Here is a 27,075-nt window from a genome sequence, read left to right as displayed (position 1 = left end):
TTCCCCGCCCCTCGGGGGGCGTCACTACCCCTCCCTCTCGCGTCTGTGCTGTCCGCGCCCGTGTCTTTTGTCCGCTCTTTTATTTCGCCTCTAGTCCTCGACTCCCCCTCGTGTTCCGTCTGCAGCCTCCCGTCTCCGCCTCCGTCACTGACGTCATCACCGCCGCCCTCATTCTTCCAGTTACGTCACGGCCTCTTGTTCCCGGCGCTCGGCCATCTTCCCCGGGACGCCCGCTGTCCCTTCCACGTCCCTTCCTCCCTTTTCCTTTCCCGCCTTCCCTCCCCCTCCCCCTCCCCCTCCTCCCCTTCCCACATGACTTTCTCTCCTTTCCGGGTAGACTTTTCAGTCCGGCCGCCCGCGCCCGTGGAAAAAGGCCCTAGCAACTTCCCCTTTCTGCCTGGGTCCCCGCCGCCCTCCGGGAAAGGACTCTCCCCCGTCCTCACCCTCGAGCTGCCTCTGGGGCCCAGGAAAGGTTACAGCGACCCCCCTGCCCATCCCGCCAGCCCTTCCCCAAACCAGGGCAAAGGGTGCGTCAACTCCACTCACCCTCCGGGTTCCCCCCAGTTCTCCAGAGACCCCTTCTCTGGCCTCACCTGCGGCCCTGGGATTTCTTCCGACACGGGCCGGCCCGGCTCCCTGCCGGAACCGGTGCCCTCCCGGCCCCCACCGCCCCTCTCCCCAACCCCACAGCCTCCCCTACGCCTGGCGAGATGTGCCTTTGAACCCTGTTTGCCCCTCCTCGGAAGGCAACCCTGCTGCGAGCCTGTCTACTGGGGGTCACCCCCTCCGAGCCCTTGTTTTGGCCGATTCAGGCTCAGGGGGTCACCCCCTCTCCATCCGCAGAGCCCCTGTTGCAGCCTGATGAGTCCCCCGAGAATACCGTGGCCCGGCCCCAGAAGCCCTTACATGGACCAGAGCCCCTACCTCTGTTACTCTGCGCAGTATCCTGCAGCCCTGGTCACAGGCCCGGTGACTGGCCCCGTGATTTCCCCTTACCTTGCTCACCGGCGCATGGAATACAGACCAGTAGTTTACCCACCCGTTTCTCACGGGGTTTTGCACGTCTCGCGGTTCTCCCCTCTGTACCCAACCTGGTCCTCAGGGAGAAGTTACAACGATTCTCCTTCTTCAGCATCTTCCCCGCCCACTGGCCCGCTTTACCTGGGTCATCTGAGGCCTCCAGACTCTCGTAAACCTCAACCCCAGCTTGACCCACCCCTGGAGAAAAGTTATTGTGGCTCTCTGTTTTTCCAGGCAAATGCGCCCGGCTGTCCTCGCTCCCCTCAAGAGGACTCCCATCACTATTCCCATCTTCCCCCAGAGGCCCCCGTGTCTACCCCTGGGAGCCCCTATTGTGGCAACCCTTTACCAGCCGGGATGATTGATTCTTCTTGCTCACTCCAGTCCCAGGCTTCCAGGAAGCCTTGCTTAGAGTCCGTTTCCTCCTGGGAGACTAATGGGAACTCGTACCTTGTTTCTGGCACCCCAATTTCGGGTTCCCCCTGTTCCAAGGAGCCACCTCTTCCCCAGTCTGCGCAGTATCCTAATTCTGCCTTCTCTTTCCCTTCACCCCTGGGCAACCAGTTTATATCTCCACCGCAGTCACCTCCCCGTAGAAGCTATAATGAACCCTCTCTCCTTACCCCAGTTTATCCCCAAGTGAAATCCCCCAGATCTCCAGAGTTAAAACAGCCATGTGCTCCCTGCAGCCCTGAGCAGTACACTCCTGATCAACCCAAGCCCCCTGAGGATAGCGCCTCTCCTCCACTTCCCTCCCACCCTTGTCGTCTCTCTGATCCTTCTTGTTCCATCACAACTTGTTCAAATTCCTGCCCCCAAACACTTCCCCAAGGGGCTATCTTACCTACTCTGGTCCCTAGAACCATGAAAACTGTTAATCCCACATCACTTCCCCCCCGCCTTCCTTGTGATTCTATCTTACCTAATGTTTATGCTCAGAGCTACCCCCATGGACCACCTCTGGGAGCCCCTTGCAATGCCCATATATATTCTGTGGTACCCTCCACCCCTAATCCCTGCCCACTCTCTGGTTCCATGGGGCCCCCTCAGTGTCCTAATCAGCCCATGGTGCCTCCTTGTGGCACTTTCGGCACCCCTAGGGGCCCACCCCAACCCCCTCGACAGCCTCCATGTTCTACCCACATCTATTCATTTATCCCTTTAAGAACACCTTTTGACCCCCAGAGTTTACCCATCGCCCCCCGACCCTGCGGCCACCCTGATACTACGCCCTGTGGCCTCCATGTATACTCTGTGGCTTCTCAAGGCTCTTGCAAAGAGCCCCCCCAGATACCCTACAGCTCTCCATTGCCTTCATCCACGAGTTCCAGCTGTAGTAGCAATATTCCCAGCTGCAGTTCAACTGTTATAATTAATAAATGCCAGAGTAGTGACAACCAGAACAAGAATACCCACCAAAGCAGAAGTCGAAGCCAGTGCGAGAATCCCAACCATCTTAGCAGAAGTCGGAGTAAAAGCAAGTGTCGCCATCTTAGCAGAAATCAGAGCCTGACCAATCGCTCCAACCAAAGCTTAAATGAGGATCAGAGTGAGAATCTTCAAATTGCTATATTTCAAAGACAGAGTGAGAGTCCCCAATATAGAAAAAGTCAAGGTCCAAACATGAGTTCCCACCATCTCAAAAGGCAGGGCAAGAGCCAAAATAAGAGTTCCCACCATCTCAAAAGGCAGGGCAAGTGCAAAAGCTCTCATCACAGCAGGAGCTGGAGCAAGAGTCCCCACTGTAATAAGAAATGAGAGCCAAGAGCAAGAGTTCTGACCAAACCAGAAATCCAGGCCAAAGCAAAATTCACAGACAGGAACAGGACTGCCAGCCATAGTAACACTCAGCTGTGGCAATCAGGACCAACTTATGGACTCCTCAGTTGATATCTTCATTTTCCTTTTAATCTACTTTTATGCTCGTCAAGCCTGACTGATGTCCCTCTCTGCTACTCCCATAGAAGTCATCCTAGAAGTTCCCAGTTTGGTTTGAACCCCCAAATTTCAATGAACTCTCCTTTTCCTACCTTCCTGGGGTCTGGAAACTCCAGAATTACCCTCCACCCTGTGATTGCATTATGGTTTTTGCCACTGCATAACCTTAGGTAAGTACCCTTATCTCCATCAAATGTGGAAGATTGATGTTTTCGTATCCCACTGAACTATCTGTTGTGCTCACATAAGCTAGGAGACATGAAAGTGCTTTAGAAAATGGAAGGGCTAGTCAGAGAGAAAGGGTCTTTTGCTTTTCAGCCTGATACTTTCCCTAAGGGCTCCATAATTTCTTCCAATCTTCTGTAGATTTTCCTCGAGTCCTCTTCTGAGCTCTCATTCTCTTAAGTTCCTCTTACTCCAAGGCCTGGAGGAGTGCCCCTTTCTTGGTGACCCCCACATGCTATTGTGAGAACTACAGCTTCCTTTCTCTCACACCCCTGAGATAGACCAGCTCCTTAGTACTTTTCTCTCCCACACTTCTCTGGTTGGCAGAAGAAGGGTCCAAAGGCAGGAGTGGGCACTAACTGGATCCACATTATCTCTAGAGATCTGATTCATTGCTGGGGTCGGGCAGTAGGGGATAGAGAGGTAAGACTGGAAGACAAATAAGTCTGTTCTTTCCCTTGTAGGCTGCCACAGAGCCCAAATTTCCTGCCACTCGCCTGGCTCTGCAGAATTTTGACATGACCTACGGTGTGCAGTTTGGAGATCTTTGGCCATCGATCCGGGTCAGTCTTCTCTCAGAGCAGAAGTATGGTGCACTGGTCAATAACTTTGCTGCCTGCGATCATGTGAGTGATGAACTGGAGCAGCTGCATGCCAGAGACTTTGTGAATAAAGCCCACTCCCATGGGGAACTGGAGCCTGAGAGTGGCCAGACGGCAGCTCCATCCCCAGCTTCCTGGGCCTGCAGTCCAAACCTTCGATGCTTCACTTTCACCAGAGGGGATGTCAGCCGTTTCCCTCCTGCCAGGTAGTATCTGGAGCCATGGCTGGGGCTGTCTTGAGTGTCTGCTGGAAGCAGACAGGAAGAGACCCAGCTTTTGCCGTCTTTAACAGAGATCATAATATTGCTAGTATTTACTGAGTGCTTATACATGTTAGCCTTTTTTCTAAGTGCTGCACATATGTGATCTCCTTTTGTTCTGTTAACAGCCCTCAGAGGTAATATTATTTTTCTTCTTTACATTTGAGGAAACAGGTGCAGAGAAGTTGAAGTCCTTATTTGCTTTAGGTCCCTTAGATAGTAAGTGGTACAACAAATAGATTCTGGTGGTCTGACACCAGAACCTGGTCTTTGAACCTCCTCTGATCTACTGCCTCCTACAGAAAGCAACCACCTCTGACTTGAGCATTTACTACATCCTCTCCAGTTAAAATTTGTGTTATTTACAACTGCTTTCTTATAATCACCCATTAAAGTGAGTAGGACAAGTAACCTCATGGTACCAAAGAAGAAGAGGGACTTGCCCAGGAAACAGGGCTTGCACAGAGTTAGCACTCCAGGAAAAAGAAAGGAAAACTTCTGGTCTTCTGATCCAATGCTCAGATGTGTATGAAGTTGAATGGAAAAGAAACTAATCAAATGCTAAATTGTGCTTTACAAATTGAGAAAAGAACAGATTAGAGTTAGTTGTAGAATGTGGAATTCATCTTTGAAGGATTGATTCATTCAATCAACAAATTTTTATTGTATACCAAATGCCAGGCATTCTTTTTTCTTTTTTCTTTTTTCTTACAAACCCTTGTGTCGAGGGCTGACTTTCAATAGATCGCAGTGAGGGAGCTGATCTGCTACATATGAATCCCCAACCAGAAGCAGGTTGTCCCAGGCATTCTTAAGTGCCTGGATTATGGATGCACAAGCCCTCATGGAGCTAACAGTCTAGTGAGGAAGACAGCTATTAAAACACTATTTATGGCCCTGGCCAGGTAGCTCAGTTGGTTAGAGTGTTGGTAACAATATGCCAAGGTTGCGGGTTCGATTCCCTGTCAGGGCACATACAAGAATCAACCAATGAATGTGTAAATAAGCAGAACAACAAATTGATGTTTCTCTCAAATCAATAAAGAAAACAAAATAAAAATAAATTAAACCCCCCACTATTTATGATTTTGATAAGTACTACAAAGGAAAAGTGTAAGATGCTATAATTAGGAGATATAACCCAGTCTTTTCTGAGGGTGTTAAATTTAAGTTAAGACCTGAAAACAGGAATTAAAGCTGGTGACATGGGTAAGAGTCTAAATATGAGGCTGCTACAGCAGGCAAGAGCCAGATTATAAAGGTATAGGTCATATGGGATTTTGGACTTTTTCTCTAATAAGGGTAAAAGGGAACTATGAAAGGTTTTAAGCTGGTGAATGATATGACCATGTTTGAATTTTTTTTTTTTTAATATATTTTATTGATTTTTTACAGAGGGGAAGGGAGAGAGATAGAGAGTTAGAAACATCGATGAGAGAGAAACATCGATCAGCTGCCTCCTGCACATCTCCTACTGGGGATGTGCCCGCAACCCAGGTACATGCCCTTGACCGGAATCGAACCTGGGACCCTTCAGTCCGCAGGCCGACGCTCTATCCACTGAGCCAAACCGGTTTCGGCTATGTTTGAATTTTTAAAATATCATTTTGGCTGCTGCATGGGAAACATTGGAGAGGGGCAAGGCTAGAAATGCGGATGTAAATTAGGAGGCTTTTGCAATAGGCCTAGCAACTGGCTTGAAGGAAGGCTGTATTCTTCAGAGTAGTAAGAGCTTGGCCAGCATGGTTCAGTGGTTGAGCGTTGACCTATGAACCAAGAGGTCACGGTTCGATTCCTGGTCAAGGCCATGCCCTGGTGGTGGGCTCGAACCCCAGTGTGGGGTGTGCAGGAGGCAGCTGATCAATGATTTTCTCTCATCATTGATGTTTCTGTCTCTCCCTCTCCCTTCCTCTCTGAAAACAATAAAAAAATAATTTTTTAATAAAAGAATAGTAAGAAATGAGGCTGGAAAAGTATATGTAGGCCATATGTGGGAATCTTGGATGTCAGGAGCTTGTAGGTTGGGGAAAGGAAATTTTTTTCTGGTGGCCCAGTGTTGCTTAAAAATAGCTGAAGTTGCCAGGGCTGGGTGGCTTCATACTATGTGCCCTTTAGTACATACTGCTGTAAATTGCCAAAATCTGTTTTAGAGAACCACCAGAAAGGGTTTCTGAGTAGAAGAGAAAAATAATGCACAGAATGGGCTTTGGAGTCAAGAAAACCTATATTTACCTCCTGCCTTCATCAATTATGAGACATGTGGCATTGAGTAAGTAGAGTTCACTATGTGCCAGCTGCTTTTCTAAGCATTTGACTTATATTAATTTCTTTACTCCTTACAATAATCCTATCTGGTGAGTATTGTTTTTATAGATGAGGATATTGAGGCACAGACAAGTTGAGTATTTGCTGAAGGCTACACAGCTAATGAGCAACTGGGCTGGATTTGAGATCCAGGCAGACTGGCTCTCGAATTTGGGTTCTCATCATAGGATTGAAAATTAAATGAAATTATACATGTTAAATACCTAGTTCAATATAGCCCTAGTAAGTACTATATCTTACTATTGACATATTCTCATCAAAGCTATGCTTCAGGAAGATTATTTAATTATTATTATTATTATTATTATTATTATTATTGTAGAGTGACAGTTTATTTTACTTTTTAAATCCTCACCCAAGGATATTTTTCCATTGATTTTTTTTGAGAGGGTGGAAGAGAGAGGAAAAGACAGAGAGAAACATCGTTATGAGAGAAACACATCGATTGGTTGACTCCTGCACGCGCCCCACCAGGTGCCCCACCCGGACCCGGGCTGGGGAGGAGCCTGCAGCCTTGACTGGTATTGAACCCAGGACCCTTCGGTCCACAGGCTGATGCTCTATCCACTGAGCCAAACTGGCTAGGGCTTTAGGAAGATCATTTTAGTCACTGTGGTGGTGAGTGCATAGATTGGAGTAGGTTTGGAGACCAATTTGGAGGCATTAGCTTTAGGCAGAACCATGGAGTAAATAAGAACCATGTAGTTTCCTAAGTTGTCTCAGGTGCTCTGCTGCCGCTCAGGGAGGACCCCTTGAGAGTAGTTGGGGAAGCAACTATATGACTTAGTTGGCATTTTTTTCCTTCTTGTCTTAATGGGCTCTCTGTAAATCAAGGGAATCTTAACCTCTCAGGAGTTCAAAGATGTATTCAGGGAGTCCAGGAAACTCCTGAAATTGTCTGAAAAGTTGTTGTACTTTTTTTTGGAAAAGCCACTGTAGCTTTTAGCAGATTTTCAAAATTGTCTGTGAACTAAAAAGGTTAAGGAGTGATGCTTCTCAAGGAAGGAACTTGAGGAGAATGGGTTTTGTGGGCCAGTGCTGGTGTGTTAGCATTCTCTGCTTTTCTCAGATATTTCAGTTTTCTTCTCATTCTCCTTTGTGAGGCATGAGGTACACAGTTTCACAGACAATCCCAGCATGATTTGACTTAAAATATCGCATCATAGCCCTAGCCAGTTTGGCTCAGTGGATAGAGTGTCATCCTGTGGACTGAAGGATCCCGGGTCTGATGCTGGTCAAGGTCATATGCCTGGGTTGTGGCCTTGATCCCCAGTGAGGGGCGTGCAGGAGGCAGCCAGTCAGTGATTCTCTCTCATTGATGTTTCTATCTCTCTCTCCCTCTGTCAATTGATTCCTCTCTGAATCACTAAAAATATTTTTTTTAAAATCCCATTCTGGCTTGAGCCTGAATGCGGGAGGTGTCACAACTTCACGACTGGGGATTTGTAGCTATTGTAGCTTACTGTCAGTGGTGCTACCTATGTCTTATGTCTTGTCATATATTTCTCCCAGAGCCTTCCTGTCAGGGCACCAGGACCAGGTTTCTGTCTCCTTGAGTCTATTTCCAGTGGCTGTCATGCTGAGCTGTGTCTCAGGCAAGGGAATGGGGAATGGCTGTACCACCTTATGACAACTAGCGTGGAAGTGAGGAGTCCTTTTATGACTGTTGGATTGTTGTCTTTTGTCCCTTTGTACCCACACCATTGCTGCCTCTCTTCATGCCTTGTCAGCTCTCACTTGGACTCTTGTAACAGCCTTTTCACTAATATTTCTAATTTGTTCTTTCTAGCCCACCTAGCTTTCTAAAACTCCACCTAGATGATCAGACACATACTTTTCCTTAAGCTTTTGGTATCTGCCTACAAGTTGTAGTCCAAACTTGTTAGCAAAGGGTTTAAGACCTTTTCCAACCTGGCTTCCATCTGCTTTCCAATCTCAGTATTTCTACTATACCAGATTATCAGATTATCACTGCTTCTGAAAAAGCTATGAGTTTGCATGCTTCTGTTCCTTTGTGTCTTCATTTTTATTCAGCTTGGAATGCTTCTCTTCCTTTTTTTTTTTTTTTTGGTATTATGGTTACTTTTAATTTTTTAATTTATTGAGGTGACATTGGTTAATAATATTACATAGATTTCAGGTATACAATTTCTGTAATACATCATCTGTATATTGTGTTTGTCACCCCAAGTGAAGTCTCCTTCCATCCTTTTTTCTTTTTTTTTTTAAATATATTTTTTATTGATTAAGATATTACATATGTGTCCTTATCCCCACGTTACCCTCTACCCCCCCCCCACTCCTGCCCTCCCCCCCCCCCCCCCGTTGTCTGTGTCCATTGGTTAGGCCTATATGCTTTCAAACAAGTCCCCTGGTTGATCTCTCCCCCCTACCCCCACCCTCCCCTACCCTCCCTCCAAGGCCCGACAGTCCAATCAGTGCCTCTCCGTCTCTGGATCAGTTCTTGTTCATCAGTTTATGTTGTTCATTATATTCCACAAATGAGTGAGATCATGTGGTATTTATCCGCTCTCCAGTCCCATCCATGCTGTGACAAATGGTAAGAGTTCCTTTTTCTTCTTCCTCTTTTTAAAGAATACCTTTCAGCATTTCATATAATGCTGGTTTGGTGGTGATGAACTCCTTTAGCGTTTTCTTATCTGTGAAGCTCTTTATCTGACCTTCAGTTCTGAATGATAGCTTTGCTGGATAAAGTAATCTTGGTTGTAGGTTCTTGGCATTCATCACTTTGAATATTTCTTGCCACTCTCTTCTGGCTTGCATGGTTTCTGTTGAGAAATCAGCTGACAGTTGTATGGGTACTCCCTTGTAGGTAACTGACTGTCTTTCTCTTGCTGCTTTTAAGAGTCTCTCTTTGTCTTTTGCTCTTGGCATTTTAATTATGATGTGTCTTGGTGTGGTCCTCTTTGGGTTCCTTTTGTTTGGGGTTCTCTGCGCTTCCTGGACTTGTAAGTCTATTTCTTTGACCAGGTAGGGGAAGTTTTCTGTCATTATTTCTTCAAATAGATTTTCAATATCTTGCCCTCTCTCTTCTGGTACCCCTATAATTCTGATGTTGGTACGCTTGAAGTTGTCCCAGAGGCTCCTTACACTATCTTCATATTTTTGGAATCTTTTTTCTTTTTTCTTTTTTGGTTGGGTCTTTTTTGTTTCTTCGTATTTCAAATCTTTGACTTGATTCTTGGGATCCTCTTGTCTGCTGTTGGATCTCTGTATATTATTCTTTATTTCAGTCAGTGTATGCTTAATTTCTAGTTGGTCCTTTTTCATATCCTCGAGAGTCTCACTAGATTTCTCGAGGGTCTCACTAAATTTATCAGCGGTTTCCATAAAATTCTTGAAAAACCTTATAAACGTGGCCTTGAACTCTATATCCAGTCGTTTGCTTTGCCCCATTTCTGTCATTTGTGACCTGTTTCTTTGTATCCGCATTTTTTATGCTTCCCTGTGTTGGTAGAGTGGTTTTGTGTGCTAGGTGTCCTGTAGGGCCCAGTGGCTCAGCCTCCCCAGTTACCTGAGGTGGACACTCTTGGTGTACCCCCTTGTGGGCTTTTTGCACAGTCTTATTGTAGTTATGCCTTGATTGTTGTAGGATCACTGGGAGGAATTGACCTCCAGGCCAATTGGCAGTGAGAATCAGCTGTGTCTGCAGTGGGAGAACTTCTGTGCTGAAGACACCCTTCTGGGGCAAGACTTGCTTTAGTGGGGTTTTGGTGCTCACTGAGTCTGCCCCCTGAGTGTGTCCCTTATGGATCTGAGGAGTTGTAATCCGGATGGTCCCACTCTGACAACTGGGTACACTGGCTCTTGGATCTAAGGAGGTGCTAATTTAGCCTCTGCCTGAGGTTACACAGCAGGAGCTATGAAGAGAACTGCAGATTCCCCTTCCTTTTTTGGAGTTTGGAGGTACCCTGATGAGGCCCAGCTGTGAAGCAATGCAAGCCGTTGTGGGGCCTTGGGCCTTCTCTTGGAAGTTCTGGGTCTGTCTGGCCCAGCTGCAGTTTGTTAGGTAATTTTCAGGTTGCAAAGGGCCGGGGCATTCATATGCAAAAGCCTCTGCCGCAGCCTGGGTGGGGCGGGGTCTCAGGGAATCAAAGGGCGGAGCAAGCAGCTATGGCTGATCCTCAGCCCTGCCCTAAGGGGCCGCATCTCAGTGTCCTGGTAATTGCTGCAAGCACCTCTGAGGGAAAGCCGACCTCAAGTTCCGAGTTCTGCCCGCTGCCAGACAGTCCAGTTTCTCCCCGTATGAGTCCTGGGTCCCCAGAGACTTCCCGGAACCGGAGTTCAGAGCAGTCGGGAGCTTGTGACTCCCTCCCGATTCAAAAAGACAGCCGCTTCCTCAGGTGCCAGCCCCTTTCTGCGCGCGCAAGCCTCCGTACCTCTGCACTTTACTTGCGCAGCTCCTCTGGCTCTCGGCGTGCTTTTCTTTCCTTCTAGTTGTAGAATTTCCACTCAGCCAGCTTTCCTGTAGTTCTGGATGATGTCCGTTTTGTCTTTATGTTGTTTTTTTTGAAGTTGTTGTGGGAGGCAGCAATTTCCCGGTGTTTATCTATGCCACCATCTTAGTTTCTCCTCCCTTTTTTCTTTATTTTGTATATTTTTTACCTGATGAAGGAATGGGCCTTCATCAGGCCTAACTCCGACTCCAACAGGCACAAGTGATGACACTCTTCTCTGAGCCTAAAAAGTACTTTGTATCTCAATATGTAACCCAATAAAACTGGGTTCCTACTATATGCCAGGCACTGTTTCAGTTTATGATAAAGAAAGCAGGCAAAATTCCTTCCCTCATTCTAATAGGGAGGGACAGAGGGGAAACACATACACATATCTGTATATATAAAGTGAATAGTAAGTGTTTTAAAGAAAAATAATGCAAGATAGAGAGCTAGAAGGGAATGGGAGGAGGTGGTTTCTATTTTTAGATAGAGTAGTCAGGGAATACCAGTGCCTTTTGATGAAGTAACTTGTGAGGAGAGATCTGAATAAGTGAGGAAACAAATGAGGGATATTTGGGAGTGTTGCAGGTAGAAGGTACAGCAACAAAAAGTCTGAGACAGGAGCAGGCATGGCTTAATTAACAAATAGAAAGATGGCTAGTGGGGCTGGATTAGAGTGGATTGAACTGTGTTTTAAAAGGATTACTCTTGCCGAAACCGGTTTGGCTCAGTGGATAGAGCATCGGCCTGTGGACTGAAAGGTCCCAGGTTCGATTCCGGTCAAGGGCATGTACCTTGGTTGTGGACACATCCCCGGTAGGAGATGTGCAGGAGGCAGCTGATCGATGTTTCTCTCTCATCGATGTTTCTAACTATCTCTCTCCCTTCCTCTCTGTAAAAAATCAATAAATTATATTAAAAAAATAAATAAAAAATAAAAATAAAAGGATTACTCTGGCTGCTGTGTAAATGAGTGGGTGAGTGAGTAAATAAGTGAGTGTGGGTCTGAGAAATGAGTTGTTGCTGAGTAGAGCTTAATAACCCCTGAGGACATGGACTTGGTGACCTTGACTCCTATTGGATCTTCTGACTTGTAATTTGACAATAAGGTGCTCTTCTCTCTTCCAGACTTGGCAGCCTAGGTGTCATGGACTACTACCTGATGGATGCTGCCTCCTTGCTGCCTGTCCTGGCCCTTGGCCTGCAGCCCGGCGACACCGTGCTTGACTTATGTGCAGCCCCCGGGGGAAAGACACTAGCATTGCTTCAGACTGGCTGTTGCCGTAAGTCAGAGGGCTGGTGTCTTGGGTAGCGATAGCTCTCTACTTCACCCAGTCAGGGGCACACTGAATATGATGTCTTTGGTCCTAAGGTCAGAGCGGGGATAGTGCTTGCTGTTGTATTTTTTCTGTCGTTGATTATTTCCTCTATTTCTCTATCAATTGGCCAAGGAAGATTGCCAAGCAGAGCAAGGTCTCTGAAGGCAGATTAAATTAATGCCCTAGTCCCATGGTCGGCAAACTGCCGCTCGTGAGCCACATGCGGCTCTTTGGCCCCTTGAGTGTGGCTCTTCCTAAGCCTTAGGAGTACTCTAATTAAGTTAATAACAATGTACCTACCTATATAGTTTTAAGTTTAAAAAATTTGGCTCTCAAAAGAAATTTTAATCGTACTGTTAATATTTGGCTCTGTTGATTAATGAGTTTGCCAACCACTGCCCTAGTCAGTCTACCATATGATACTTTCACCCCTATTTACTTCATCTCTAAGATAGTTGCCAGCTAAAGTAATAAGATCTGGCTGCAGTGAACCTTTATAGCAGGGGTGGAGAACCTTTTTTATGCCAAGGGCCATACAAAATTATCACCTTAAAAATTAGCCTGCTATATTTGGGCAAACATTTAATTTACTCACCTCTAATGCCTTAGTAGGGCCAGACCAAATGATTTCACGGGCCGTATAGGGCCTGTGGGACGTTCCCCACCTCTGCTTTATAGCTTTATGTTATTCTTCCCCAGGCTTTATGCGCTTCAGCCATATCCTACTACTCTGTTGCCCCAATTAGACTCCCCCCTTTGTTCATGTTATGTTTTCTCTCTAGAATACTCCTACCCGATCCCTTTTAACTTTCAAGCCTCAGCGTAAGTGTGCCACCTCCTGGAAGTCTTTCCTCATGACCTCTACTGGCCAGTTGAGAAGTGATGCTCTGTCTCCTATGTGCCCAATCCTGGGCATCACCCTTGCAACTGTTAGCACATTATTAGCTTTGCATCAGAGCTTTACCGGTATGCATCTTCTCACTCTTCAGAATTATTAACTCCTTGGGAACAGGCCCCAGTCTTCCCATTTTAGTAGTGTAGCCTAGGTTGGGCCTTGTGAACTACAAGTGTTCACTTCAGCCATTCACTGGCCTACATCCTGCCTTAAATAGGCAGTATTTTCTCCTTAAGGACCTGACAAATATCCACAAGGGGGCTGTGATTTTCACACTCACCCTGGCGGTCAGGCAGGCTTGTCTTGCAATATGCCCTACTTTTTTGTTGTGCCTGGACCCTTCTTTTCCAGTTCTCATCAGACAACTTGTACAGCTTGCATTAGCTTCCAGCCTCATGACAGGCCCCATGGATGATTATAGAAAGGCACCACATTTGATCTCAGCCTTTTGAAAGTCCAGAGGGAAAGGAGAAAAGATGTTGATATAGCATAATGAGGTCGATGCCAGAGAGCCCAGCCTGTGTGTTGAGCTGTGCTGATCTTACTGAGTGATGTGGAAATCCATCAGAAGAGGGATGGAAACAAGTAGGGTTGCTTAGAAGAGGAGGAACTTGAACTAAGAGAAGCAAGAAGGGCCAAGGAGATGTACTTGAGAGTTGCTCTTCGGTGTGCTGAATTACCAGCAACTCCTTGATCTCAGGGAGACAGGAATTTCAGTGCCAGAAGGGAACTTAGAGTTTACCTAGTCCGGCCCTCATATTTTATGGAGGGGGAAATTGAACCATTGAGAGATTAAATAACTTAACCTTTTATATAAGTTGAAGGTAGAGACAGAATAGGACTCAGCTTTTCTGTTCTCAGTTCATATCCAACTGCAAATTCCTCTTGAACAGAGAATACAATTTTTACTTCCTTGATGTCCTCAAAAACTGGGACCATATTTCCTTGTGAGAGTACTAAACTGTTTTATGGTAGTGACCATTCCCATTAGATAAGGTATGCACTCTCTAGTTCCCCCTTCCAATTAAATTTATTGTGGTAACCTTGGTGAATAACATTACAGTATATAGATTTTAGGTGTATATTATACTTTCATATTTGTATACTCTATTGTGTGCTCACCACCCAAAGTCTAGTTTTCTTCTGTTGCCATACATTCACTCTCTAGTTCTTAACCACACTTCCCACCTCCATTTCTCTCCTTGACTCTGAGGCCAGGTATCAATTGCCATTTATCAGCAAGCTTGCAGTTAATACTTTTTCTTATTGTAGAACCAAGAGCAAAGTGGAATATTTATTGAACTTGTGTCTGTTACAGAAGGGAAAATGAAAGATAGATGGTGAATCAATTAGGATTAGGGTCGGTCATATACAATAGAAAACTCAACTAGCTTAATGAAGAAAAGTTGACTTCTCTCTTACATGAGAGAAGTTGGGATATAAGCAGTCCAGAGCTGGTATGGAGGCTCCACAATCACCAGGGACAGTCTATTTTATTGTTGACTTTAGCACCATTGCTTTGTGGGATGTTTCGTTGGGCCATGACCTTTGAAGTTCCTTTATTTCCAGAGGCATAAAATGTCCGTACTACCAAAAGCCATTTATAGATGCAGTGCAATCCCTATCAAGATTCCAATGGCATTTTTTACAAAAGTAAAAAAACAATCCTCAAATTTATGTTCCTACAGGCAATCTTGCTGCCAATGATCTCTCCACTTCCCGAACAGGCAGACTTCATAAGGTCCTTCACAGCTATGTACCTCAAGATGTTAGGGATAAAAGTCGAGTTCGAGTCACCTCATGGGATGGCAGGAAGTGGGGAGAACTGGAGGGGGACACCTATGACCGGGTGAGTGATTCCTGTCCTGGTATATTCAGCCAGCCAAATCTGGCCTCCTCATCCTGACTCCAGGCCCTGGGCAGTAGGATTGAGCCCTACATTTTTGAGCATATAAGGTCAGCTCTCTGCAAATTCCTCTTGAACAGAGAATACGATTTTTACTTCCCTGGTGTCCTCAAAAACTGGGACCATATTTCCTTGTGAGAATACTAAACTGTTTTATGGTAGTGACCATTCCCATTAGATAAGGTATGCACTCTCTAGTTCCCCCTTCCCAATTAAATTTATTTTTTTATTTTTTTTATTTTTTTCATGGGTGACACCCAGGTCTTTATTGAGATTTCAAGGTAGGACAGGCTCTTTTTTATTCTTTTAAAATTATTTTTCAATTACAGTTTAACATTCAATATTATTTTGTATTAGTTTCAGGTGTACAGCATAGTGGTTTGACAATAATATACTTTATGAAGTGTTCCCCTGATATTTCCAGTACCCACCAGGCACTATACATAGTTATTACAATATTATTGACTATATTTTCTATGCTGTACTTTACATCCCCATGACTACTTTGTAACTACCAATTTGTACTGCTTAATCACTTCATCTTTTTCCACCCAGTCACAAAACACCCCTCCCCTCTGACAGCCTTCAGTCTGTTCTCTATATCTTTTTTTAATTATTATTGCTTACAGTATTACAAAGGGTATTACATATGTGTCCCTTTTTTTCCCCCCGTCCTTGACAGTCCCCTGGCCTCCCCTACCCCCCAGTGTCTTATGTCCATTGGTTATGCTTATATGCATGCATACAAGTCCTTTGGTTGATCTCTTACCCCCCTCCCTCCTGCCCCCCAACCCTCCCTGGCCTTCCCGCTGCAGTTTGACAATCTGTTTGAGGCTGCTCTGCCTCTGTATCTATTATTGTTCAAAAGTTTATAATGGTCTCTATTATCCATGAATGAGTGAGATCATGTGGTATTTTTCCTTCATTGACTGGCTTCTTTCACTTAGCATAATGCTCTCCAGTTCCATCCATGCTGTTGCAAATGGTAAGAGTTCCTTCTTTTTTACAGCAGCATAGTATTCCATCATGTAGATGTACCACAGTTTTCTAATCCATTCATCTACTGATGGGCACTTAGGCTGTTTCCAGATCCTAGCTATGGTGAATTGTGCTGCTATGAACATATGGGTGCATATATCCTTTCTGATTGGTGTTTCTGGTTTCTTGGGATATATTCCTAGAAGTGGGATCACAGGGTCAAATGGGAGTTCCATTTTTAGTTTTTTGAGGAAACTCCATACTGTCTTCCATAGTGGCTGCACCAGTCTGCATTCCCACCAGCAGTGCACAAGTGTTCCTTCTTCTCCAAATCCTCTCCAGCACTTGTCGTTTGTTGATTTGTTGATGATAGCCAATCTGACAGGTGTGAGATGGTACCTCGTTGTTTTGATTTGCATCTCTCGGATGATTAGTGACTTTGAGCATGTTTTCATATGTCTCTTGGCTTTCTGAATGTCCTCTTTTGAAAGGTGTCTATTTAGGTCCTTTGCCCATTTTTTGATTGGATTGTTTATCTTCCTTTTGTTAAGTTGTATGAGTTCCCTATAGATTTTGGAGATTAGGCCCTTATCAGATATGACATTGGCAAATATGTTTTCCCACGCAGTGGGTTTTCTTGTTTTGTTGATGGTTTCTTTTGCTGTGCAAAAGCGTTTTATTTTGATGTAGTCCCATTTGTTCATTTTCTCTTTAGTTTCAAGTGCCCTAGGAGCTGTATCAGTGAAGAAATTGCTTTGGCATATGTCTGAGATTTTGTTGCCTTTGGATTCTTCTAGAATTTTTATGGTTTCCCGTCATACATTTAAGTCCTTTATCCATTTTGAGTTTATTTTTGTGTATGGTGTAAGTTGGTGATCTAGTTTCATTTTCTTGCATATATCTGTCCAATTTTCCCAACACCATTTTTTTTTTTATTGCTTAAAGTATTACAAAGGGTATTACATATGTGTCCATTTTATCCCCCCGCCCTAGACAGTCCCCTAGCCTCCCCTATCACCCTGTGTCTTATGTCCATTGGTTATGCTTATATGCATGCATACAAGTCCTTTAGTTGATCTCTTACCCCCCTACCTCCTGCCCCCCAACCCTCCCCAGCCTTCCCGCTGCAGTTTGACAATCTGTTTGAGGCAGCTCTGCCTCTGTATCTATTATTGTTCAAAAGTTTATAATGGTCTCTATTGTCCATGAATGAGTGAGATCATGTGGTATTTTTCCTTTATTGACTGGCTTATTTCACTTAGCATAATGCTCTCCAGTTCCATCCATGCCGTTGCAAATGGTAAGAGTTCCTTCCTTTTTACAGCAGCATAGTATTCCATCGTGTAGATGTACCACAGTTTTCTAATCCATTCATCTACTGATGGGCACTTAGGCTGTTTCCAGATCTTAGCTATGGTGAATTGTGCTGCTATGAACATAGGGGTGCATATATCCTTTCTGATTGGTGTTTCTGGTTTCTTGGGATATATTCCTAGAAGTGGGATCACAGGGTCAAATGGGAGTTCCATTTTCAGTTTTTTAAGGAAACTCCATACTGTCTTCCATAGTGGCTGCACCAGTCTGCATTCCCACCAGCAGTGCACAAGTGTTCCTTTTTCTCCACATCCTCTCCAGCACTTGTCGTTTGTTGATTTGTTGATGATAGCCAGTCTGACAGGCCAACACCATTTATTGAAGAGACTATCTTGGCTCCATTGTATGTTCTTGCCTCCTTTGTCAAATATTAATTGAGCGTATTGGTTCGGGCCGATTTCTGGGCTCTCTATTCTATTCCATTGATCTATATGCCTGTTCTTGTGCCAGTACCAGGCAGTTTTGAGAACAGTGGCTTTGTAATACATCTTGATATCTGGTATTGAGATCCCACCTACTTTGTTCTTTCTCAGGATTGCTGCAGCTATTCGGGGTCTTTTTTTATTCCTGATGAATTTTTGGAGAGTTCATTCTAGATCTCTGAAGTATGCCGTTGGTATTTTAATGGGAAGTGCGTTGAATTTATAGATTGCTTTGGGTAGTACGGACATTTTAATGATGTTGATTCTACCAATCCATGAACACGGTATGTTCTTCCATCTGTTTATGTCTTCCTCTATCTCTTTTTTCAACATCCTGTAGTTTTCTGAGTAGAGGTCTTTTACCTCTTTAGTTAAGTTTATTCCTAGGTAGCTTAATTTTTTTGGTGTGATGGTGAATGGGATTGTTTTTATAATCTCTCTTTCTGAAAGTTCACTACTGGTGTATAGAAATGCCTCAGATTTCTTGGGGTTAATTTTGTATCCTGCTACATTGCCAAATTCATGTATTAAGTCTAGTAGCTTTTTGATGGAGTCTCTAGGGTTTTGTATGTATAATATCATGTCGTCTGCAAATAAGGACAGTTTTACTTCCTCTTTTCCAATTTGGATGCCTTTTATTTCTTCTTGCCTAATTGCGATGGCTAATACTTCCAGTACTATGTTGAACAGGAGTGGTGAGAGTGGGCATCCCTGTCTTGTTCCTGTTCTTAGGGGAAATGGTGTTAGTTTTTATCCATTGAGTATGATGTTGGCTGTAGGCCTGTCATATATGGCTTTTATTAAGTTGAGGTATGATCCTTCTACTCCCGCCTTGCTGAGAGTTTTTATCAAAAATGGGTGTTGGATTTTGTCAAATGCTTTTTCTGCATCAATTGATATGACCATGTGGTTTTTTTCTTTCAATTTGTTTATGTGATGTATCACGTTTATTGATTTGCCGATATTGTACCATCCTTGCATCCCTGGGATAAATCCTACTTGGTCATGGTGTATGATCTTTCTGATGTACTGCTGGATCCGATTTGCTAGGATTTTGTTGAGGATTTTGGCATCTATGTTCATGAGGGATATTGGCCTGTAATTCTCTTTCATTGTGTTGTCTTTACCTGGTTTTGGTATTAGGGTGATGCTGGCTTCATAGAATGAGCTTGGAAGTGTTCCTTCCTCTTGAATTTTTTGTAGTAGTCTGAGGAGGATAGGTTTTAGTTCTTCCTTGAATGTTTGGTAAAACTCCCCTGTGAAGCCATCTGGTCCTGGGCTTTTGTTTGCTGGAAGCTTTTTGATGACTGCTTTAATTTCTTCCGTAGTTATTGGCCTATTGAGACTTTTAGATTCTTCCTGATTGAGTTTTGGAATGTTGTATTTTTCTAGGAATTTGTCAATTTCCTCCAGGTTGTCTAGTTTGTTGGAGTAGAGCTGTCCATAGTATTTTTTTAACAGTCATTTGTATTTCTGTGGGGTCTGTTGTTATTTCACCTCTATCGTTTCTGATTTTGTTTATTTGGGTCCTCTCTCTTTGCTTCTTGGTGAGTCTGGCTAGAGGTTTGTCAATTTTGTTTATCCTTTCAAAGAACCAGCTCTTGGTTTCATTGATTTTCTGTATTGTTTTTTTTTGGTCTCTATGTCATTTATTTCTGCTCTAATCTTTATTATCTCCTTCCTTCTGCTCATCCTGGGGTTTTCTTGTTGCTGTCTTTCTAATTCTTTGAGTTGTAGAGTTAGATGATTTACTACCATTTTTTCTTGTTTTTTGAGATAGGCCTGTAGAGCTATAAACTTCCCTCTCAGGACTGCTTTCATTGTGTCCCATAGGTTTTGGATTGTTGTGTTTTCATTGTCATTAGTTTCCAGGATGTTTTTGATTTCTTCTTTGATCTCATTGTTAACCCAATCAATATTTAATAACATGCTATTCAGCTTCCAAGTGTTTGAGTATTTGGGGTTGTTTTTATTGTAGTTTATTTCTAATATTATGACATCGTGGTCTGAGAAGATGCTTTTTATGATTTCAATCTTCTTGAATTTGGGGAGACTTTGCTTGTGACCCAATATGTGGTCTATTTTTGAATATGTCCCATGAGCATCAGAGTGGAATGTATATTCCGTGGCTTTGGGGTGAAGTGTTCTGAAGATGTCTATTAAGTCCATCTGATCTAGTGAGTCATTTAAGATTGCTGTTTCTTTGCTGATTGTTTGTCTAGAGGACTTATCCAGTGCTGTCAGTGGTGTATTAAAGTCCCCTACTATGATTGTATTGTTGTCAATGTCTCCTTTGATACCTTCCAGGAGTTTTTTTATGAATTTGGGTGCTCCTGAATTGGGTGCATATATGTTTACCAGGGTTATATCTTCTTGTTGTATTGATCCCTTTAGTTTTATGAAGTGGCCTTCCTTATCTCTTGTTATGGCCTTCACTTTGAGGTCTATTTTGTCTGATATAAGTATTGCTATCCCAGCTTTCTTTTCCTTTCCATTTGCCTGAAAGATATTTTTCCATCCCTTCACTTTTAGTCTGTGTGAGTCCCTTCTAATGAGGTGGGTCTCTTGTAGACAGCAGATGTATGGGTCATGTTTTTTTATCCATTCAGCCACTCGATGTCTTTTGGTTGGAGCATTTAGTCCGTTTACGTTTAAAGTTATTATTGAAAGGTACTTGTTTGTAGCCATTTCTTTTTTTGTGTGGCTTTTTTCTTTCTGAGCTTTTTATTTCTTCTTTTTACACCAGTCCCTTTAGCATTTCTTGCATTGCTGGCTTGGTGGCGATAAACTCCCTTAGCCTTTTTTTGTCTGTGAAGCTTCTTATTTCCCCTTCAATTTTGAATGATAGCCTTGCTGGATAGAGTATTCTTGGATTCAGTCCTTTGCTTTGCATCACTTTGTAAATTTCTGTCCATTCTTTTCTGGCCTGATGTGTTTCTGTTGAGAAATCATTTGATAATCTAATGGGAGATCCCTTGTATGTAACTTTCCGTCTCTCTCTTGCAGCCTGTAAGATTCTCTCTTTGTCCTGAACATTTGCCATGGTAATTATGATGTGTCTTGGTGTGGGTCTTTTCGGGTTCACCTTTTTTGGGACTCTCTGGGCTTGTGTGACTTTTTTCTTACCCACTTCAGGGAAGTTTTCTGATATTATTTCTTCAAGTAGGTTTTCTAATCTGTGTTCATCTTTCTGTTGTTCTGGCACCCCTATTATTCATATGTTGTTTCGTTTCATGTTGTCCCAAAGCTCCCTTAGGCTCTCTTCCTGTCTTTTAATTTTTTTCTCCAATTGCAGTACATTTTGGGTGTGTTTTGCTTCCTTGTCTTCTAATTCACTAATTCGGTCCTCCGCTTCTCCTAGTCTACTGTTGATACTTTCAATGGTGTTTTTTATTGCAGCTATATCTCTCTTCATTTCTTCTTGGGTCTTACTTAAGTTGTTGATTTTTTCATCTGTTTCTTATAGCTTCTTGCATATGTTATTGATTTTTTCCTCTGTCCGGTTTATGCACTCTAGGACCCTTATTCTGAATTCTTTTTCTGTCATGTTGCATGCCTCTGTATCACTTAGCTGTTTTTCTGGCGAGTTCTCTTTTTCTTTCCTTTGGGGGTTTCTTTGTCCACCCATGTTTGATCTCACTGACATATCTAGACGTTGAGTCTTTCAGTGGCTGCTCCCTGGGTGGTAGTGACTCCTTGCGTTGTGGTTGCTCTTCGGGCGTTGCGGTAGCAGCTGCTCCTCAGTTGGCAGCAGCTCCTCTGGTGGGTGCTGTTCACAGCTGTGGTGGCTCTTCTGGCTGGTGGGGGGAGGTTTCACGTACAGCTGCTGTTCCTCAGACAGAGGGTGTGGTGCTCAGGAGGCTGCTGTTGCTTGGATCTGCTGCGTTGATTTAAAGGCACAAAATACAACACAACAAGGCACCACGTACCAGGCACTAAACACAAATATATTCACGATATTAATAACCCCAAATAAAGGTGACCACCTGAATTAAGAGAATTAGGGGATAAGGAAGAAAGAAGAGAAAAAGATAAAAAAAGAAAAGTAGGGACCAAAAAAAGGAGTGCAAAAATGAAATTGGGAAAAAGGAGGGGGGGAAATAAAAGAGAGAAAAGAAAAGGAAAAAAAAAGAGTGAAAAGAGAGAATGAAGTGGAAGAGGGGAAGAGACTATATGAGGAGAAAACTCCTATAGAACCGCCACTAATCCCAACAAATTCCAGCAACAGCTCCCTGGAGATGAATGCAAACTAGAAACAACCAATAATATCAAGAGAGGCAAGGGAAAACAGAAGCACAAAAATAACCGGGGGGATGGGTGGAGGGAGGGGAAAAACCAGCAGAAAAAAATAAAAAGAAAAAGAAAAACAGCCTCACAACCAGTTCTAAAACACACACACACACAGACACACACAAGAAAACAAGCAACAACAACAACAAAACAATATACTCAACAATCAAGCAAATAGCAACAAAACAATAGAAAGATAAAAGAAGAAAAAAATTTTGGATAGTGAAGATAAGGGGTATGTATATAAAGATTTAGAGCAGTGGATTGGAAATAGGATATATAAGTAGGGTGAAATTTTGACAGGAGATAAACAGAAGGAATAGGGAAAATCTAAAGCAGGAATAGGGTAAGAGAAACAGGACAACAAAAGGGGAAAAGTGAGGGAGAGGGTTTTAGCATAGAGGTAAAATTGAGGTAGGGAAAATTGTTGCTAAAGCAACGATGAAAATAGAATGGAGAACACTAATCCCAAAATAAAATAAAGAGAAAATAAAATGGCACTTTAAAAAATGGTAAAATGGTAGCAGTAATAATACTGGTTAAAAATAAGAATGTAGTAATTAAAAGGGTAAAATCAGGTGATGGAAAAAGAAGAAAAAAAATTGGTTTCTTAGTTAAAAGGTGAAAAAAGAAAAAAAAAATTTGCAGTAGTGAAGGTCCTTCGGTTCTTCTACTTGTCAGTTTGGCTTGCCTTAGTCCTGCCAGGTATTCAGAAGAGTGTTGAATTTCCCTGCGATACACTGTTCCTCTGTGTTGTAAACCACAGTCCTTATTTTAAAGCAGGCCGTATTTGTTTCCCAGACTGCCTTATTTTGTGTTTAGCAAAGAGTCAGTTTGTGGCTCAGCCTCTGGGTGGCAGTGTTCTGGGGTTGGCCTCTGAGGCTATACGGCTTCTCTATCACACTTAAAACTGGTTGGGGAGGTCAACTATCCAGAGCTGTTTCTTTAATCGTTACCCTGCTCTGTGTTGTTGCTGGGATTGAAAATCCCTCTATAGGCCAGACCCTGTTAACTCCCAGGGACTGGTCAGATTATTTTAATCCTTGATCTCGTTCACAGTGGAATCTGGGTGTGGCTGTGCTCCTTGCCTGGGGGCTAGGTAGGGGAGTCCCACCCTCCGGAGAGAATGGCTGCCCCGATCCTGGGCCCAGGGGTGTCTCAGCACTCAATTCGCTGCCACCTCTCCTGGCCCCCCCCCCTCCTCAGTCTCTCCCCAGATTCCACTTGTCTGCACCTTCTCCCTCTCTTCAGCACAGGTGAGTGTCTGTATCCGAAATGTCTTATGAACAGGATTCAGTGAAAATAAACAAGCAAACGCCGTCCGCTGACTTTTTACAAGCTCTTCTATTACCGGCACTGCATGCTCTGGTCAGCTCTTCAGGCTGCCCCCTTTAGGCTCAGTCCTCCGTGATCACAGAACCCAGCTCTCAAATCCCCTGGCAGCGCCAGGAATCCCTCGGATCTCCTATCCCCAGTCAGGGGCTGTGCCTGTCCCAAGGGATGCGGCTGTCTGCCACTCGGTCTCCCTCTAACCCTCTGGGCTCAGAGGTCTGGCAAACTTTCCTGCCCAGATCCCTGGCTTTTTACCTTTCCAGGGGAGCTCTGCCCTTCCCGGCTGCAAACCGTCTCACCAGCTGAGTAGTTTTGCCAATTTGGGGTGGGTGTTATTAGTTTCAGCTGCTTACTCCATTTGCTCCGGGAGACGACCTGGGACGCGTCTGCCTATATCGCCGCCATCTTCGGAATTCCCCCAATTAAATTTATTGCGGTAACCTTGGTTAATAACATTACAGTATATAGATTTTAGGTGTATATTATACTTTCATATTTGTATACTCTATTGTGTGCTCACCACCCAAAGTCTAGGGGATTTGGAGAAAACAATCATCTACAGAATTGTCAGTTTAGCTTACATGACTGGCTACTACTATCTTCATTAGAGACTGCAGCAAAAACATGTTTGAACCTGACTGAGTATAAAAAATGTATATTAGGCTTATTTTATTTTTCAACTTGGTTGCTCAGAAACCCTTAAATTTCTTGCTTCCTTAGTAGATCTCTAATGATTTCAGATAGGTATTTTAAATATTTTGTTAAGCATTTCTAGTTGTTCCAGCTTGAGGGCTGGTTTCCAACAAGCTATTCTGCCTTGAGTAGGATTGAGAAAACGATTTTGTTTATTATCAGCTTACTAGAGGTCCGGTGCACGAAATTCGTGGGGGGGGGGGCATTGGGGGAGGGCGTCCCCTCAACCCAGCCTGCACCCTGTCCAATCTGGGACCCCTTGGGGGATGTCGGACTGCCAGTTTAGGTCTGATCCTAGGGATCAGGCCTAAACTGGCAGTTGGACATCCCTCTCACAATCCTGGACTGCTGGCTCCTCATCACTCGCCTGCCTGCCTGGTCACTTCTAACTGCTCCCCTGACCCCCCGCCAGCCTCATCACCCCTCACTGTCTCTGTGTGCTGGCCTGATCACCCCTAACTGCCCCCCGCTGCTGGCGAGGCCACCCCCAACTACCCCCTCCCTGCCGGCCTGGTCGCTCCTAACTGACCCCCCTACTGGCCTGGTCGCCCCTCATTGCCCCCCCTGCTAGCTTTAATTGCCCCCAACTGCCCCCTCTGCCGGCCTGGTTGCCCCTAACTGCCGCCCCTGCTGGCCTGGTTGCCCCAACTGCCCCCCCTGCTGGCCTGGTTGTACCATACAGCCTGCTGTTCAGTCATTTGGTCGTCCCTCAGTAACCCCCATGCCGTCCTAGTCGCCCCACGCAGCCTGCTTGTTCAGTCGTTTGGTCGTCCCTCACTAACTCCCCTGCTGGCCTGGTCATAGGCAGCCGTCTTGTGAGGGCATGAGGGTTAATTTGCATATTACCTCTTTATTATATAGGATAGGATGATCATTCCCAAGTTAATTATAGAGCCCTAGTTAATTAGAGGATTTGCATTCCTCTAACAAGGAACTTGCATTCCCTTTTCCCAGGTGTTTGTTGGATCTGTTAACCCAGGACCATTAATTATTCTGTGTGGGATTTTCTGGATCATTCTGGATTTGAACCTTCTATCTTAGTCATTAAAAATTATCAGGGAGATTTTTTTTTTTCTTTTTGCCCAGAGTTAAGCAAAAACAGACAAGTTCTCTGTCCACTGTGGGCTGATTTTTTTTTCTAGTTTATTCTTTGATTGACAGTGTAACCCTTTAAGGATTTTGGCTTTGTTATGGATTTCGATCCCAATTCCTTACCTCAAATGGGCCCAGTGCCCTGTTTTCTGGGGGTTTTTTTGTTTGTTTTTTGTTTTGTTTTTTCGGTGTGTTTGTGTTGGTTACTAGGGATTTGATAGAAGATAGAAGCCATTGGCTTCAGCTCCAGCATGCCTCCCTAGATCTGTGCTCCTACATTTAAAAAAAATATATTTTTAGTGATTTCAGAGAGGAAGGGAGAGAGAGATAGAATCATTGATTGGCTGCCTTCTGCATGCCCCCCCACTGAGGACCAAGCCCGAAACCCAGGCATGTGCCCTTGACTGGAATTGAGTCTGGGACTCTTAAGTCTGCAGGCCAACGCTCTATCCACTGAGCCAAACCAGCTAGGGCTTACTTTTTTTTATTTTTAAACTCTCACCTGTGGATATGTTTATTGATTTTAGAGAGAGAAGAAGGAAGAGAGAAACATTGATGCGAAATAGTAACATCGATTGGTTGCCTCCTGTACATGCTCTGACCAGGATTGAAACAGAAACCTAGGTATTTGACCTGACCCAGAATCAAACCCACAACCTTTTTGGTATACATGACGACACTCCAACCAACTGAGCCACTCAGCCGGGGCTGTGCTACTTTTTCTTTGATTTTTGAGGATTTCTCTAATTTTATTTTTAATCCTTACCTGAGGTGTGAGGATATTTTCTCCATTGATTTTTAGAGAGAGTGGAAGGAAAGGGGGGAGGGAGGGAGAGAGAGTGAGAGAGAAACATTTATGTGAGAGAGACACGTCAATTGGTTGTCTCCTGCAACTGAGGTACGTGCCCTTGACTGGGAATCAAACCTGTGATCTTCAGTCTGAGGGCCGACGCTCTAACCACTGAGAAAAACTGCCAGGGCTATTTTATCCAATCTTTAGGTGTTTTATATTGCAAGGGTTTTCAGGACATCTAGTTCACTACATTGCTGGAAACAGAATTATTACTTTCTTCTGTGATGTGTTTTCTAAACATCCCAGTGGCCCTTCTCTGGGCATCCTTATTTAATGTTGCTTTTTCCTGCGAAGGCCAGCCCTCTCATAGTTCTTGAGATATGGGACTCTATATATTGTGTCAATTCATGCAGCCTAGGAAAACATCGAAGTATTGAACACTGGGTCATTATTAATTTACTTGGAGTTTCTGTTTAGTTAAAAATGAACATATCTTTTCTTAGATGATTTTACTTTTTTGAAATATAAACATAGGACAATTAAACATTTTTCTTTTTGTTTTTGTTTCTAGTGCCTAGCCCAGGGTAGGCTCTTAGTAAATGAATGATTTCACATTTCTCACTTTAAAACTTTTCATATCAGATATGACATTGTTTTAGCATAAGATTTTTTTAAAAATTATTGATTTTAGAGAGAGGACGGGAGGAAGGGAGAGAGAAACATTGTTTGTTGTTCCATTTATTCATTCATTCATTGGTTGATTCTTGTGTGTGCCCTGAACCGGGGATTGAACCTACAACCTTGGTGAATTGGGACAACACTAACCAACTGAGCTACCTGGTCAGGGTAACTAAGATATTATAAATCCTGATCCTGTTATTGAGTATATTAGTTACCCCCTGGGCACTGTATGATCTGTAAATTGGATGATTTTATTCAAATAGTTAAGGACTGAACCAAGGACAGAGCTTTGAAGCACTAAAGACTTCTTATAGGTTGATATCAATTATGTAATTATAGCTATTTGTGTGTTGGTTTTATTTATTTATTTTTTACCAGCCGTGGGTATACCTAAACATACTGTTTTCCCACTCAATATTTCACAATTGTCTATTGGGTTAAAATGAGGAGTTTTGTTAGCTACTCTGCAA

At 43.7% G+C, this 27,075-nt stretch overlaps 2 protein-coding genes across 5 annotated transcripts in view; both read left to right on the top strand.

The window, feature by feature from the left end:
• The window catches only part of NSUN4 (NOP2/Sun RNA methyltransferase 4), a 31,980-nt gene that overhangs the window by 260 nt on the left and 4,645 nt on the right, over positions 1-27,075 (top strand). For 2 of the 4 annotated variants that reach the window (XM_059689709.1, XM_059689711.1), the window contains exons 2-5: positions 2,985-3,128; positions 3,648-3,991; positions 11,959-12,113; positions 14,733-14,893. In XM_059689709.1, coding sequence (XP_059545692.1) covers positions 3,702-3,991; positions 11,959-12,113; positions 14,733-14,893 — 606 coding nt within the window. In that variant the 5' untranslated portion in view covers positions 2,985-3,128; positions 3,648-3,701. The remainder of the gene's footprint in view (positions 1-2,984; positions 3,129-3,647; positions 3,992-11,958; positions 12,114-14,732; positions 14,894-27,075) is intronic. The other 2 variants (XM_059689708.1, XM_059689712.1) reach the window with 1 other exon arrangement.
• LOC132231133 (sperm head and tail associated protein-like) lies at positions 7-2,977 on the top strand. The gene has a single exon (XM_059689707.1). The coding sequence runs from the start codon at positions 313-315 to the stop codon at positions 2,776-2,778; it is 2,466 nt and encodes an 821-aa protein (XP_059545690.1). The 5' UTR covers positions 7-312; the 3' UTR covers positions 2,779-2,977.

The sequence above is a fragment of the Myotis daubentonii genome, chromosome 3 (genome assembly GCF_963259705.1).
Source record: "Myotis daubentonii chromosome 3, mMyoDau2.1, whole genome shotgun sequence".
NCBI lineage: Eukaryota > Metazoa > Chordata > Mammalia > Chiroptera > Vespertilionidae > Myotis > Myotis daubentonii.
The sequence above is the reverse complement of the archived record's forward strand: the minus strand, read 5'-3'. Positions and strand labels throughout refer to the sequence as shown.

Coding starts and splice junctions, on each gene's coding strand:
- LOC132231133 (XM_059689707.1), top strand. CDS start 313: ATGACTTTCTCTCCTTTCCGGGTAGACTTTTCAGTCCGGCCGCCCGCG.